This window comes from Epinephelus fuscoguttatus, linkage group LG7 (genome assembly GCF_011397635.1).
Source record: "Epinephelus fuscoguttatus linkage group LG7, E.fuscoguttatus.final_Chr_v1".
NCBI classification, from domain to species: Eukaryota; Metazoa; Chordata; class Actinopteri; order Perciformes; family Serranidae; genus Epinephelus; species Epinephelus fuscoguttatus.
Genome location: NC_064758.1, coordinates 38,388,947 through 38,403,294, shown reverse-complemented (window position 1 = coordinate 38,403,294; position 14,348 = coordinate 38,388,947). Strand labels below are relative to the sequence as shown.

General features: G+C 40.7%; 1 protein-coding gene across 1 annotated transcript; it reads right to left on the bottom strand.

Moving 5' to 3' along the window:
• Window positions 1–5,027: 5,027 nt before the first annotated feature.
• mul1b (mitochondrial E3 ubiquitin protein ligase 1b) lies at window positions 5,028–14,079 on the bottom strand. Its single transcript, XM_049581869.1, has 5 exons — window positions 13,977–14,079; window positions 11,391–11,533; window positions 11,204–11,291; window positions 10,988–11,108; window positions 5,028–8,665 (listed from the first exon to the last, which is right to left on the bottom strand). Exons 2-5 carry the CDS (start codon window positions 11,508–11,510, stop codon window positions 7,936–7,938), a joined length of 1,059 nt encoding a protein of 352 aa, XP_049437826.1. The 5' UTR covers window positions 11,511–11,533; window positions 13,977–14,079; the 3' UTR covers window positions 5,028–7,935.
• Between the last annotated feature and the right edge of the window lie 269 nt (window positions 14,080–14,348).

The window sequence follows — 14,348 nt, the reverse complement described above, 5'->3', positions numbered from 1 at the left end:
GACTGGAGCCTAACTGAATTGAAAAATCAATCCACCACCTTGACAGCTTACACCACTTTTCGGATAAAAGACGAGTATAACTGTAGTGATTCAAGAGAGCCTCTCTGTAATAAGGCAGCCTCTGGTACCAATTCCAGTTACCCTGCAGTATAAAAGAGCTTTTATGAGCTTTGAGTGCAGCGAAAAACACAATATAAAATGAACGAATTAGTCAGGGATTAAGACTTTGATCCTTGTAAGCCATTTCTGATGCTATTTTTAAGCAATTCAATATGTTACAATACTAAAGAGTGTTGAATTATGGTGTATTTGACCAATTATTATCAACTTAAAGATTTATCAGCCAGTTTCCATGGCTTGTCTTACCAGATTACATGGTAAATCTAGTGCTCGTCAGATCAGCGTCTTGTCTGACACATGAGAAAAACATATCTAACATGTCGCGTGTCAAACAGGACTGCTGTGCTGTGAATTCTGAGGATTCAGCTGTTACATGTGCAACAAAACGTGATTTCTTTTAAAATGCAAATGGTGTAAATCCGAGAGTAAATGCTGTAAATATCATATCTCCCTCATTGAGCCTGTGTACGGCTCTTATCATGCGGGTCTTACACAGTCCTCGTGGCATTGAAATTCAAAACTCTTAAGTGGGGAATAATAGAGGGAATGTCTTTGATGGTTCGCTCACTGTCAGTACAGTGGTAGCTCCTGCTGCTAAAAGCACCGCAGGAAGAGATTGAAGGGTTTCCATGGTGTCGGACCAGAGCTGCTGCTTTCATGTTTGTAATGAGAAAGAGTAGTTTCTTAATGCACGGCTAGTGGCTCGATAAGAGATGTTTCCACAAGTGTAACATTGCTTGATTTTTAGCCACATTTTAAAATAATTAGAGAGTACGGTGGTCGACAAGTGACAAAGATTTGAAAGCTCAACAATGCTTCAATGAAAGATTCATCTGACAGAAATGTTAATGAGTCTACAGCCATGTCAGCAGCTCTGTGAGGATGGTCTACACTATGTAAGATGGATGGTAGAGATGGAGAGATTCCCATACACATCATCAAAACAGTTGTATGGCTAACCTAGTTGGTTGTGTGACAATTAAAATACTGTGCAGTGACAATATAACACCATATCAGGGGCCATATTCACAAAGCTTCCTTGTACTGAGAGTTGCTCCTGGTGACAAACTTCTAAGAAAATTCTTAGGACTGTGACATTTTCTTAGAATTTCCCCTTAAAGTTAAGACAAGGTCTTTGTAAAGATAAAAGTTATTCACAAAGCATCTTAGACCTTAAAGGAGCTCCTGAGATGAAAAACTGTCAGGAGCAGGGAGGAGGACTTTTAATAGGCTTCAGAGTTTCTTAAGGAGAGGAGAAAATGGTGCAGAGATAATAAGTGTGGTCGATCTCATTAGGGATACACGCACATTTCCCTCCTAATGCTATAGCGCCAGAAATAAAATGATCACAACACTAATATATTTGGAAAACTGGAAAAATGCAACAGTGCAGCAGTGATGACTTGGGTCTGTCTCAACCTTCCATCAGCTGACAGTTATGGCAACACCTTCACAGTCTGCAGTTCATTTCATTTCCACTGGGTGTCCACACCTTGCAGGCTCACAAAGAGGTGTGTCTGTGACAACCAATCACATCTGTTAAAAGCATGCGTCACACCTAGCAACAGGGTCAACCACACCTCCTCACTAAGGTAAAAGTTTCTGTCCCTTCCTTGCTCAAAGTCGCCCTGAGAGCTCTCCGCGATCACTCCCAATCTAAGAGTCCACGCTAAAAGTATTTAGGCTAAGCTAGGAGCTCTCTGAGAGTGTTCTCAGAATGTTTGTGAATACGGCCCCTGATCTGATGTTGTTCTTTATTCAAAATTGATTGTATTTTGCGTCTTTTTATGAACACCATTTCCCGAAAGTCCTAGAGACCCTTACAAGGCTGAATGTCACAACTCACCAGCCAGTCTCACTCTGATGTCGTCGAAATCCGGCACTTGGGCAGTGACTTGCATTGTCGGACACCAACGAGAAAAGCTGTCCTTTAACGTCAGTGTGATACGCTGCTGGCCGCCATTACAGTTTAACAGCATCCAACAAACACCGACTTTCAGCTGGGAGAGCGGTGTTCGCGTCCCCTGGGATTATAAACTAACTGGAGGCTACAACATGCAAACCAATGGGTGATGTTACGGTGGCTACTTCCATTATCTTATAAAGTCTATGCATCACCATGTTCAATGTTTTTAAGTTAAGTCACATACAGTAGATACACCTTTTGCATCGCTATGAGACGCCAAGGGGTGTGACAAAGCTTCAGTGTTTGACAACCTGGGAATGAGAACAGTTTGGTAAACCATAGGAACATGCTTTTTTTGTTGTTGCTCTTGTTTTATCAGAAAATGCGAGAAATACTGAATCATAGGCTCAGTGTTGAGCAGTAACGTCACTACAAGTAGCGATGTTACTAACTTAACTATGTTTCTCAGTAGTGTGGTAGTAACGTCATTACTTTCTGAGTCAAATAGCTTTTCAGTAACAAAGTTAATTAATTGACCAAGTAGCACAGTAGCGTCCACTGAAGTTACAAGCTATTTTTCCCAGGAAAAGCCCTGAAGTAACGCAGACTTTTTTCCTGCAGAGGTCTGCATAAAACTAAGGATAATAAAATTTAGGATCAGTAATGTGACTGACGCCAGTGCTACACCAAGGCATGTAGATGAATGAAGCAGTTCCACATGACATCAACATGCTAATCCTTCAGTTTATTCTGCTTGCTGCTTCATTATCAGCTTTTCTTGGCAAGACCAGCCCTGCTCTGTCTCTGATTAGCTGCACTGCACTTCTTGATGCGTCTCTCACATGTCTTGCCCATAGACTGTATATATCAAGTGGATTTGCAGTGGACACTGGAGAAATAGATGCAACAAGGGCCGAGTAAAGAGCTGAGAGACCAGAGAACAGTATGAAGAAGGAAGAGAGGGGAGTTATGTTATCTTGAAGAAGCCAAGACAGAGAAATGCTTTCAGTAGGAAGAGGAAAGAGGAACAGAGAGAGCAGTAGGCCAACTGATGAAGTCTGGTTATTGGAGGTTACAAGTACCAAGCTACATTTACCTTTTTCTTGTAGCTTAGCTTGCGACATTTCTCTGCAGATAGTGTCACTGTAGTGAAACTTCATTTTGATGTCAACTAACTAGTAGCTTAGCTCCCTATGCAACACTGCGTAGGCTGCACTGAAGTCTAGAAGTGAGTGGAACAGAGGCTAGCTGGGATGTGACGTCAGGACTTTGGCTCTATATTAAACCACTGCAGAAGAAATAGAAGCAAAAAGATGATGAATGTTTGAGGAAAGTTACTCCATCCACACAGATCAGATGTTTTCGTCTTTCCTGTAGCTTTAGTGGACATTTAAGTCCATGAAAATGTGCAGATAAACAGGTTAAAGGAGACGCAACCTAGTCACCAGAAGAAAATATTAGCATTGTATGTTTCTGCAAACCACGAATATGTTATATTTCAAACATATCATATCAATGTTTTCAAAGTGACATTGTATATGAGCTGACTTTGTCATGAGGAGGTGTAGTGGATAGGGTATAAGTGTGTCACAGAGGTGAGACAACTGCCAACCTGCGGACCACTGTTCACGACCAACAAACAACAAAACCGGTTGTGTAGTGGCGACACGCCACTGTTTCTCCAGCAGCTTTTTCTGCACCCAGTGTGGGTGTTTTCTAGTGACACGTTGCTGTTTTTCCAGCAGGGATTGTGCCACCAAAGCCGGGTATTTAAGCCAAAAGTGATCTTTTCCTAACCATAACCAAGTGGTTTTTGTGCCTAAGCATAATCACACATTAACCACAGTGGCGCTGAAACATAAAATTTCGATGTATCTGCTACATAATGACACGTAAATGTAATGTATCTGCAGTTTGCACCTTTTCTAGTGACTGGGTTGTGTAGAGCTACGCAGCTAACATGGCAAAACAAAACACATAACAAACAATAACAATGAATTAATGTCACAGAAACTAAAATAAGGAGTGGCATGAATATTTGTAAGTAGCTGAGGGTCAGTTATGGGCCTGATGGTAAAGTGGCCACGGTGAGGCTTTTAGTGCCATCAATACAGTACTTCCAACAGGGGAGAGTGCATAATGCGCTTCCTGCTTGATTACACTGTATATCTGACATTTAGCTCAGGTTCCTTCAGAGACCTACCGGCATCAGCTCACTCCTGGAAAATAGATGTCTGTGGGCAAGCCGCAGAATACTAATAACGCCAGGGTCCCCGTGTAATGTTAAATAATACATCTGAGATTTCTCGGCATAATGTGGGCTGATAAAATGGGATATTTTCTGAATAATACAGAATCATTTGGAAGCACAAAAGGCGTTCTTCTGTGCTCAAACTGCCTTAAGACGGCCTTCTCTGCAGATATGCACCCCTGCTGCCCTGAAATTGAATCGTGCTGAAGCGTTTTCTCCTGCTTCCAGTCGCTCTCCATCCCTTGCTTTTCAGCTGACTAAAAATGCGCTTCATCGATTTTCTAAAAAAGCTAAACGGTAGAATAAAGGTTTTATTTTGTGCGCTCACTGACTTAAAATGAAAAAATGTGGCTGGATCACTATGAAACAGACACTTCTTATCATTATCAGATTCATTTTTATCCACTGAAACAAAGCCAGACTGAGCCTTTCATGCAGGGCAGAGCACTTAAAAATAGCCTTTGGATTACTGGCATTTAAAATTGATTATGTTCCTACATTTCATTGTACAGGTAGTTTGAAATGGAGCCAAAAAACCAGCAGGGCTCATCAACAGCTGCTTGCATCGGGGAGCATGTGGCATCACGTTTTTGTGTTTATTCATGCTCTCCGGTTCCAAATTGTGAATTTTCCTCACAGGCAGACATCCCCCTCTCCTGGCAGAACTCTTCATCTTCTTCAAACAGCGTTCTCCTTTTATTTCACACAACGGCCGTGACAATATCAAAGTAACTCAGTCTTTCCACAGTATTTGATCAACATTGCATTTGTCTTTAATGAGGTTTCAAATAGACAGAGAGTTGATGATTATGTTTTGCCAATGTCTCAGGAAAAGCAGGTTCAAAGTCCAACAATCAGAGGCTGTGACCGTACAGAGGTCCCTCCTGTACGGTACACTTTAACAAGTTTTTCATGTGCTCCCTGTACTCTGAGCCGAACGTCTGAGGAGGCCAAGCACCTGCTCCAAATCTTTGTAAGAACAAAGTCAAAAAAGAACAGGACAGGGTCAGCCTGCTCCCTCTTCTCCAGGAACAACCTGACAGCAATTATCGTCCTGCCACCCCGCCTCACTCCTCGAGCTCTTACACTGAAAATTTTCCTTCCGCTCGTCTGAAAAAACATAGCTTTTAACGATCTGTAAGGCCTCACCAAAGCTAAATCACAATTTAAAACATTAAAAAAATGATTAGGCAGACTGAATAGCCTGCGCACGCTTCAAAAATCAAATGTAAAGACAAGTTGGACACTGTTTCCCAAAAGCACCTTAGGTTCAGCTGAAGTAAAATCCATCCTACCAATGTCCGTCATACTTTTGTACATTCTTGAAATGATCATACATTATATTTTTGTACATGGTACCTGAAGTGAGACTTGATGTTTAAATAACACAAACTAATCACACATAAAAACAGACATTTCATTTGTTCATGTGTCAGTTCGTGCCGTTGTCATCCTCCTTTTCCTGTTTCATCCAACATATTACGACTCTTCGAGCTAAAATGCCACTTCTGTTGTTGGGGTTTAGTTTCTGTTGTCTTTAATTACGGTGCATATGTTGTTTGCCACAAGCTTAGGTTAGCTTAGCTTGAGGTTGAAGATGTAGTGAAGAGTAACAAATTCTAGCAGCAGCAAAACTGACTTTCTTAAACTTGCACCCAGCACCGTGGATTAAAACAAAGCAAGGATGCAAGTTAAGCTTTGTTTTTATACTGAATCACTCTTAGAGTAAAACGACTCTGTTGTGTTGTTCACTACATTCAAGCTTTCACTAATGTACTGCATTTTAAGCATACAGTATACCACCACCTTCTGGCAGATAAGTACTTCTTGACACTTTAAAAAGGTAAAGTGTGTAAGATTTGGGAGAATTGAAGACTGCAACCAGCTTAAAGTTCCTCCAGTTAGAATTCCTTTAGTGTTTATTGTTCAGGAGGTTTTCACCACCTTCCTCTCCCCAAAAACAAACAGACCTGGGGATTTAAACCCAAACAAATGCTGTCAAAAATCAGTGTTTCTCCTACACTGTTCGGCTTGACAAAGACGGGCCGATATAGCCTAGCACCTGCTAATGTGTGCTCATATTTTTTCTGTGATTACTTAAGATTCAGGGGCTGTATTCACAAAGCTAGTGACAAGAGTCTGATAAATTCCTGGTAAAGATAAGTTATTCACAGAGCATCTCAGCCCTTAAAAGAGCTCCAAAGGTGAAAAATGTTAAGAGCAGGGAGGAAGACTTTTAAGAGGCTTCAAACTTTCTGAGGCAGAGGAGAAAATGTCAGAAAGACAAAGACGTCAGAGAAATATTCCTCAAACGCTGGATGACAGTGAGTAAATGAAATGCTACAGATTAGATTGTGCAGGGATAATGTTTGTGGTCGATCTCATTAGAGATCCACTCACATCTCCCACCCAACGCAATAACGCTGTAATGCCAGAAATCAAGAGTGATGACCGCACTAAGATATTTGGAAAACTGAAAAGATACAACAGTGCAGCAGTGATGACTTGGGCCTGTCTCGACCTTCCATCAGCAGAGTGATCACACCAACAATGACATCATCTCTTTTCTAATGGCTGTCCACAGCTTGCAGGCTCACAAAAGGGCAACCAATCACATCTGTTAAATGAAGGCATCATACCTAGCGACGGGGTAAACCACACGTCCTCACTAAGAGGAAAGTTTCTGTCCCTTCCTTGCTCAGAGTTGCTCTGAGAACTTTCTTAAATCACTGCTAAGCTAAGACGTTGCACTAGAAATCTTTAGGCTACGTTAAGAGCTCTCTGAGAGTGGTCTCTGAATGTTTGTGAATACAGCTACAGACGTTCAGATGGTTTTTAACGGAAGCCAAATTATCCGCAGAGGTCTTTTCCTCTCCAAAACAAATAGACTTGATGATTTAAAGTGTTTTGCGGCAGTGCTAGTCGTGGAGGGGCTTCGAACTACGTTGGCCAATGCAAAAAAGCAAATGGCCCTATCTAAAGTGTATGTCTGGTTTGTCCATTCTGGGCTACTGTAGCAACATGACGGTGCAACAAGGCACTCTCCGTAGATGAGGACACGCTCCCTATGTGGATATAAATGGCTCATTCTAAGGTAATGAAAACACAATTATTATTATTTTAAGGTCATTATACACTCAAGAAAACACGCTTATTATATTATATTCAATTGCTGCCAATATCCCCCTAAATCCTACACACTGGACCTTTAAAGTGTTTTCGTAAGAGCTTTACTGTCTGTGTGTGTATGTGTGTGTGTACACTTCCCCCGAGTGCTGTTTTAAGAATGATCTTAAGATTAATAGTTGTCTGGATACAGGACCAAGATTTGTTTCATCAATACTTGTCAGTGTCTTAGTGAGAGGAAACCTAATTTTCTCTCTCAAAATGAAAGAAGGAATTTCATTTTCTCTACTTTCACAGGTTCCAAATCTGATTTGTACATTTGATGGGAAATGGGACTGCGTCATGAGTCAGCACAGATGCCTACTATTTATCCACGACAGTGAGAAAAAGCAAAAGAAGTGCAACAAAAAGTTCACATATCATCCTTTTCAAGCCTGAGCAGACAGCTTTAAAATAACATACTGTATCGTCGGCGTAATAATGACTGAGTAGACTTCCTGTGTGATATATTGCACATTTCTGCAGTTCCACATTAGCTGTTGTAAAGAGGCACCACTCGGTCTATAGTCGCCCTGCAGATGGGGCACTTCTTTGGCTCTGGCAGGGCGTCATGGCACTGGGCACAGGCACACACATGACCACACTCTAGAAACACACAGGACCGCTCCCGGGTCAGGCAGACAGTACAGCTTGTTGGCGACACGCTGCTTTCGTCCACGTTAAGTTCACGCATACGTTTCTTTTGCTGCTCTTTGAACTCCTCCAGCATGCTCCTCTCCTTCCTGCTCTCCCTGTGGTGCATGTAGCGCTTCCACAGGATGAAGAGGAGCGTGGAGCAAGCGGCGATGCCAAAAACAATAGTCAGAATCCTCCAGAGTCGGACGCTGTTCCCCTGCTTCCTGAGAAGAGCGTCGTAGTCCAGCCGAGTGAGGAAATAACGGAAGCCCTGTTTGGGAGGTTGGAGCTTGATCAGGCTGTTATCCAGGACCAGCTCGCCGACACCTGTGACGCTGTCGCCCAGCCGCAGCATCTCCTCAGTCTCGTGGATGCCCTTGGGTCGCTCCCCGCTGATGAAGTGGCCGATGACGTTGGACAAGGACTGGACCGTGGGATGGAAGTTCTCGTAGGTGGTCTCCAGGTCCAACTCTGCAGCGTCTAGTGGACGTATTACCCGCACTGTGGCAGCGATATCGTCGTCATGTGAGCCGAGGGCAAACGGGACTGTGTTGGTGCGCTGGTGGATGACTTTCTCTGTGTTGTTCCTGTTCACAAATAATCACAGTTACTAAAGTCGAGTTTAAAGCAGCAACTATGTATTATCGATTAATCTACAGATTATTTATCAAATACTGGAGTTGCTTGATCTACAATATGTCAGAAAACAACGATCTCAGCTTCCCAGTCCAAGATAACATCTCTAACTATCTTGTTTTGTCTGATCAACAGTCTAAAACCTAAAAATATTCAGTTTGTAATGATATAAAATGGAGAAAAACTGGAAATTGTCATATTTGTAGAGCAGTTACAAGCCAACTTTTGGTATTTCTTTTAAATGACTGACAAGAATTTAACAACTCCGCTGATCAACTAATCGATTTATTGCTTCAGTTCTTGCTTTGTTAGATTAGATTATGTCTGTCAAGCCTGATTTGAAACACAAATTTTCATTATTAACAAAAGAAAAAAATAATATATTAAAACAATTATTACGAGCTTAAGTCAACTTAAGTCTTTTCAGTGCGGGAACAGATATCTGTGACACAGTCTACGACATGTGCCTTCTCTTACCGAATGATCAGTACAGACCAAATCGATCATATGTCAAATGCTAAAAAGAGATTGTGGAACATTTCTCTTCATTAATGAAAGGCGGGAGTTGGGATGCGTTGACGGCAACAAGTCAATGCATTATTCACGACATCACACAGACTATAAGCTCTGCATTTAAAATGAGACACTGAAATTGGAGTGACACCGACCTGTTTCAAGCCTGTAGCCTGGTCCAGTTCAAGTTGACATGTCTTTAAATGTATTGTTAATACCCTTAATTATGATTATTATTATTATAGAAGAACAAAAAAACTCCTCTTCCTCTCAGTGGCTGGAGGGGTGTGTCAGTGTCAGCGTTCAGAGTGAGGGCCACACCAGCATTTAATGGATGGAAGTGACATTTGCAGGTGCGTTTACATGCTGTTTAATGTGCTGAAGCTGACCAGCTAATTAACTGTCTCGTCTGCAGGCTGACGTCAGCAGTGAACTTTTCCAGTGTGAATGTTTGTTTGGGTACTCGTTCAACGAACTAAGGGGCAGGACAAGAGCTGTGTTTGTGTTTGTACGTCAGATAAGAAGGAGACTTTAGCAGGAAAGCTAATGTAGGTTGTTATTCAAAGTCCTGTGCTGTGCAGCAGGATGCCGTCTGGCTCAGTGTGACCGTCTGTTCTGTCTATGAAAGAGCCGAGATGTTTCTGCTTTATGCAAGATTTGATTGGTTGTATGAAAATGAACTAACAGCATGCAGACAAATAAATGCAAAGAAGGGGACTTTCAGGAAACCAAAACATTTAAATTTCTCCCATTTGGTTTCTGATTTGTTTTTGTCTCAGAGTAGAACACAGGACATGTAATGCACAACCAGGGGAGATTGACTTATTCCAAGCCAACAAAGTAATTTTGGCCAATCTGCTTTCCTGTCTCTCAGGATTGGAACAATTGACTGCAACACATGAGAAGCTGTCGATGACTATTCCCTCTCCACAACATTCAGAGCCGGATTTATGAGAAATCAAACTCGAGAACACTGAAACACTGAGGTGTTTTCATGTTGTTTGTTGTCTTGTTTGTCATTACTTTGCTTCGTTTTTTATGTGTCATAACAGCTGTGTTTTTGTCTCATGCAGAGCAGCTGTCTGTATCCCTATATTGTCACAGCTTTTACCGTTGATTACATTCTCGCTGCTTTTATTCTTAATGTTTTTGCCTTTAGTTGTTGCCTGCCTGGAGACAAAAATTAGCCTTTCTGGCTGACTGTGGCATATTTTCAGAAATGGTACTAATGTGAACTGTACTATCAAATAAATAAAATCAAGTATTGACAATGATTCAAAAATTCCAGGGCTGGTTGGCCATTTTTGACCTTTCATAGGCTCACTGCAATTGTTCATTTACAAAGCCATACTGGGTAAACTCCCTTTGTACATGTGTACTGTGATTGAACAGAGATCTGACTGTAGCTGTAAGACTTGTTAAGTTTTGTTGTCTGTTGCTGGTGCTCGGACTGAGCTGGGAAAGAAAGCTTTCACATGCTCTGCTCCTCTCACTTGGAATTACCTTCAAAGAGAGTTGAAACTACGTGAATTGGTCTCTGCCTAACTCTAAAGCTCTCCTAAGTACAAGGATGAATGAATCGGTTGGGTTTTGTCATTGTGCGCAGGTGTTCTAATATCTCTACTTTCATTTTTTGTTTATACTGTGTGGTTGTTTGGCTGTAACTTTTTGTCTTTTGTGAAAGAGATCGACAATCTGAACAGGACTTACCTGGTTAAAAATGGGTCAAATAATAAATAAAAAACTTCACAATCACTTACCACAGATGAGTGGTGCGATTCCACACCATCTTTTCCTCCTTCAAGGTCAACCTTTCAATCACGCCTTTGCAGTTATCAACAAACTGGCTGCTCAGAGTTTCCTTCACAGACCTCACAACACCTGCAGCGTGTGACAAACAGGACAGTGTAAAAATATTGATATAACTGTGCATGGTGAATTTAAGTCTTTAAGGCTTTCAATGTGGCCCAACTCACCTTCTATGACAGCGTATGGAACACATCTTCCAGGTGTTTCAGACAGGATGTTTTTCAGATCCTGGTCAATGGAGACTTTCTTGGCTTCCTGTGGGTCAAGATTAACACATGGAACATAACAGGCATTAAATTCACAAACTGCTGACATTCATGTGACAAAGACAGAGTGTGCAGAAATGTGGCTGACCTTTAATCTGGCAACTGTTGTAGCTCGGTTCTTGTAAATGGAGTAGAAGAGCGCAGTCAGGGCTGAGCTGGTGGCTAAGACCACGATCTGTGCAGTTGAGGGTTTCCCACTGGTGTCCATCCTGTGACCTGCAGCATTCAGTGCTGTGGTGAGACATGAGGAACAGAGGAAAAGATGCCTGTCACTCAAAAGTGTTTGTTGTTGTAACATGAAACCAGTGGTGGAAAAAAATAGTACATTCTGGAGCTACTTGTACAGTACGTTACTTGAGTATTGTCATTTTCTGCTGCTTTCCTCCTCTTCTCTAAATTGCAACTAGTATTTCTTTCGTGATCAAGATTTTAAATTAATTGTTTAGTCTGTGAAATGCCAATCACAGCTACCCACACTCGTAACAACTAACCTTAATATCTCAAGACACAGAGATGATCAGTTTTCAAAGATATAAAACCAAGAAAGGCAGCAAATCCTCACATCTGAGAAGCTGGAAACAGAAAATACTTGGGATTTTTTTTTTTTTTTACTGTTTTTGCTTGAAAAATGACAGAAACAATTTGTTGTTTCTCAGTGTAGTTGTATTTCAGAGGGAAATAATGTCCATTTTAATCTGCTACATTAATCTGACAGCCATTTACTTTGCAAATTATGATTTTCCATACAATTATCTTAGAAAATGTGATGCGTTGTTGAAGTTAAGTAGTTAAAATGACCTTAATCTTGATTAGCTACTGCATAAATTCCCTCAATTAGTTAATATAAAAGTATACATAGTATTGTACTCGCAAATTACTTGTGCACATAACCTTTGATGGTTTAAGTACATTTTCCTAATATTTCTTTACTTTTACTCAAGTAAACATTTGAATACTAGACTGTCAACTTACACCAGTGTTTTTACATTATGATATCACCATTCTTTTTAACTTCTTTTTATTTTCAAGAAGTTTAGTACAGTCTAGGGATGCGCTGGTCTGATATCTGGATCGAATATCGGCCCCGATACATCAAAATAGATGGATTGGGTATCAGTAAATGAAACCTATACCTGAGGTGATCCTTTCCCTTTAAATCTATTGCAACGCGAACGAAGTCATACGTCATGGAGCGAAGGAGAGAATCTGCTGTGTGGAGGTATTTCACACTATTTCAACTGCTGTTGCACAATAGTTTATTTTTGTTAAAAACAAATAGTTCATCATTGCATTAATGTGTTTCATTTTATCTTAGGAAAGAACTGTGTAGTCATCAATGCCTGATGCCTCTAGTTCTACATGTAAAGGTAGCTTTTTAGGTCAACCATGGTATCGGATCGGTATCGGGTATCGGCTGATACTCAGAGCCCCAGCATCGAGATCGGTATCAAAACAGAAAAAGCTGGATCGGTGCATCTTTAGTACAGTCTGCAGTTATTATATTTACAGATACAGCCCATGACTAAAAGGCTTGCATGAGAGTCCATGGAGTTCTTGGGCATCTTTTCAATGTCCATTTTTGGTTCCCACTATTCTCAGGTGTAAGGGAAATACACAATAGGTAAAAAGGAACACACAGGAAAAAAAAGAAAAGATTGTAACAATCAAAAAGCGGCCTGTAAATTAATTTTAATAGTACATAAATGAGAGGAGAAACAGCTCAGAAGATAGTGTCATTTAAAAAGGTATGCCACAACAGGTGCCCATTTAGTTAGAAATATAACTAATTCTCCAACATTTTCCAAACAGAAGACATACTTAATTTTCTCCTGGGAGTTGTGGCCTTAGCCAAGAGACTGTAACCATCTTCTTAGTAATTTAAAGGAGGGAGTCTCAATAATGATGTCTGATTGTTATATTACACATCACTTGGTAGTGTTCCTAATAAGAAGATTTTCAATTAGGGGGTCATAATAAATCTTTAATGACAACACAGACTGACTGTAGACACTGTTAATAAGCCAGAGGAGGACAGGGCTGGATCATTCAACTGTATTTAGGTAATGGACTAACTTGATAATAGTCCAAAAGACTAAAGATTGAAGACACTGACACGGTGCTAAAATATGCATTATGTTGCTGACTGTAGCTTCTGTAATATCAGCCATGATTCACTTCATTTGTACATGAATAAGCTTTAATAACTGGAGTCCAGTAGGAGACATCACCATCATTACAGGGTGCACATTCACCACTAGCTAAAGTTAACATAACTTCATGCTAACGCTAATTAAATCACGACCTTAGTGATGATACTGCCCTTTGTGCTCTTTATGTTTTGCTGTTCTCATGACTACTGTCTGCATCTCAAACTGCCCTTAGTGACATTAAACTTTACCTTACCTTAGTTAAATTATCATTTTGTCTGAAGCCTCTAAAACCTTCAAACGTATCGCAGTTACGGACCAAACAAGCTAACAGTCACAGCAGTGCAGCACTTCCTTAATTGAGATGTTGACCAGCTAGCTTGATTAGCAGTTAGCTAGCTAGCGACACTCGAGCTAAATTAACACGATTTAACCGCCCGTTTAAAACAAACTGTAGCTGTCGTGTTACAGAGCATTTTAATCCGTGTTAGCTTAAATAAACCGCTGTCTGAAGGGGTTTGTCTGACCTGTGTTTACACTCGTCCAACTGTCAACAGAGGTGCAACAGCAGCTGCGGGTCTCCACACTTCAAAATAAAAGCTCCTCGGGTGTAATACTACTTCCGGCCAGCAGGTGTCGGTGTAGACTCATCAATGGTGAAGACAGACACAAGTGTGAATAACCTGAATAAAACAGAGGCACCATTAATGTTATTACTAGATATAAGATAAGATAACTCAAGTCAAAGTAGAGATACCACAGTGTAAAAGTAATCCATTACAAGTTAAAGTAAAATGTGATTTAAGTTCCAAAATGTAATTTATGTAAAACAGAAACTGAGTTCTCATTTATTCTACCTACTCTACTCAGTGACATCTTTTTAATTATTAAAACGTATC

Excerpts from the sequence above, each read along its gene's own strand:
- mul1b (XM_049581869.1), bottom strand. The coding sequence starts at position 11,510 with ATGGACACCAGTGGGAAACCCTCAACTGCACAGATCGTGGTCTTAGCC. Across the intron at positions 11,292-11,390 it reads CAACAGTTGCCAGATTAAAG|GAAGCCAAGAAAGTCTCCAT; the intron begins GTCAGCCACATT and ends CTTGACCCACAG. Across the intron at positions 11,109-11,203 it reads TCCATACGCTGTCATAGAAG|GTGTTGTGAGGTCTGTGAAG; the intron begins GTGAGTTGGGCC and ends CACACGCTGCAG.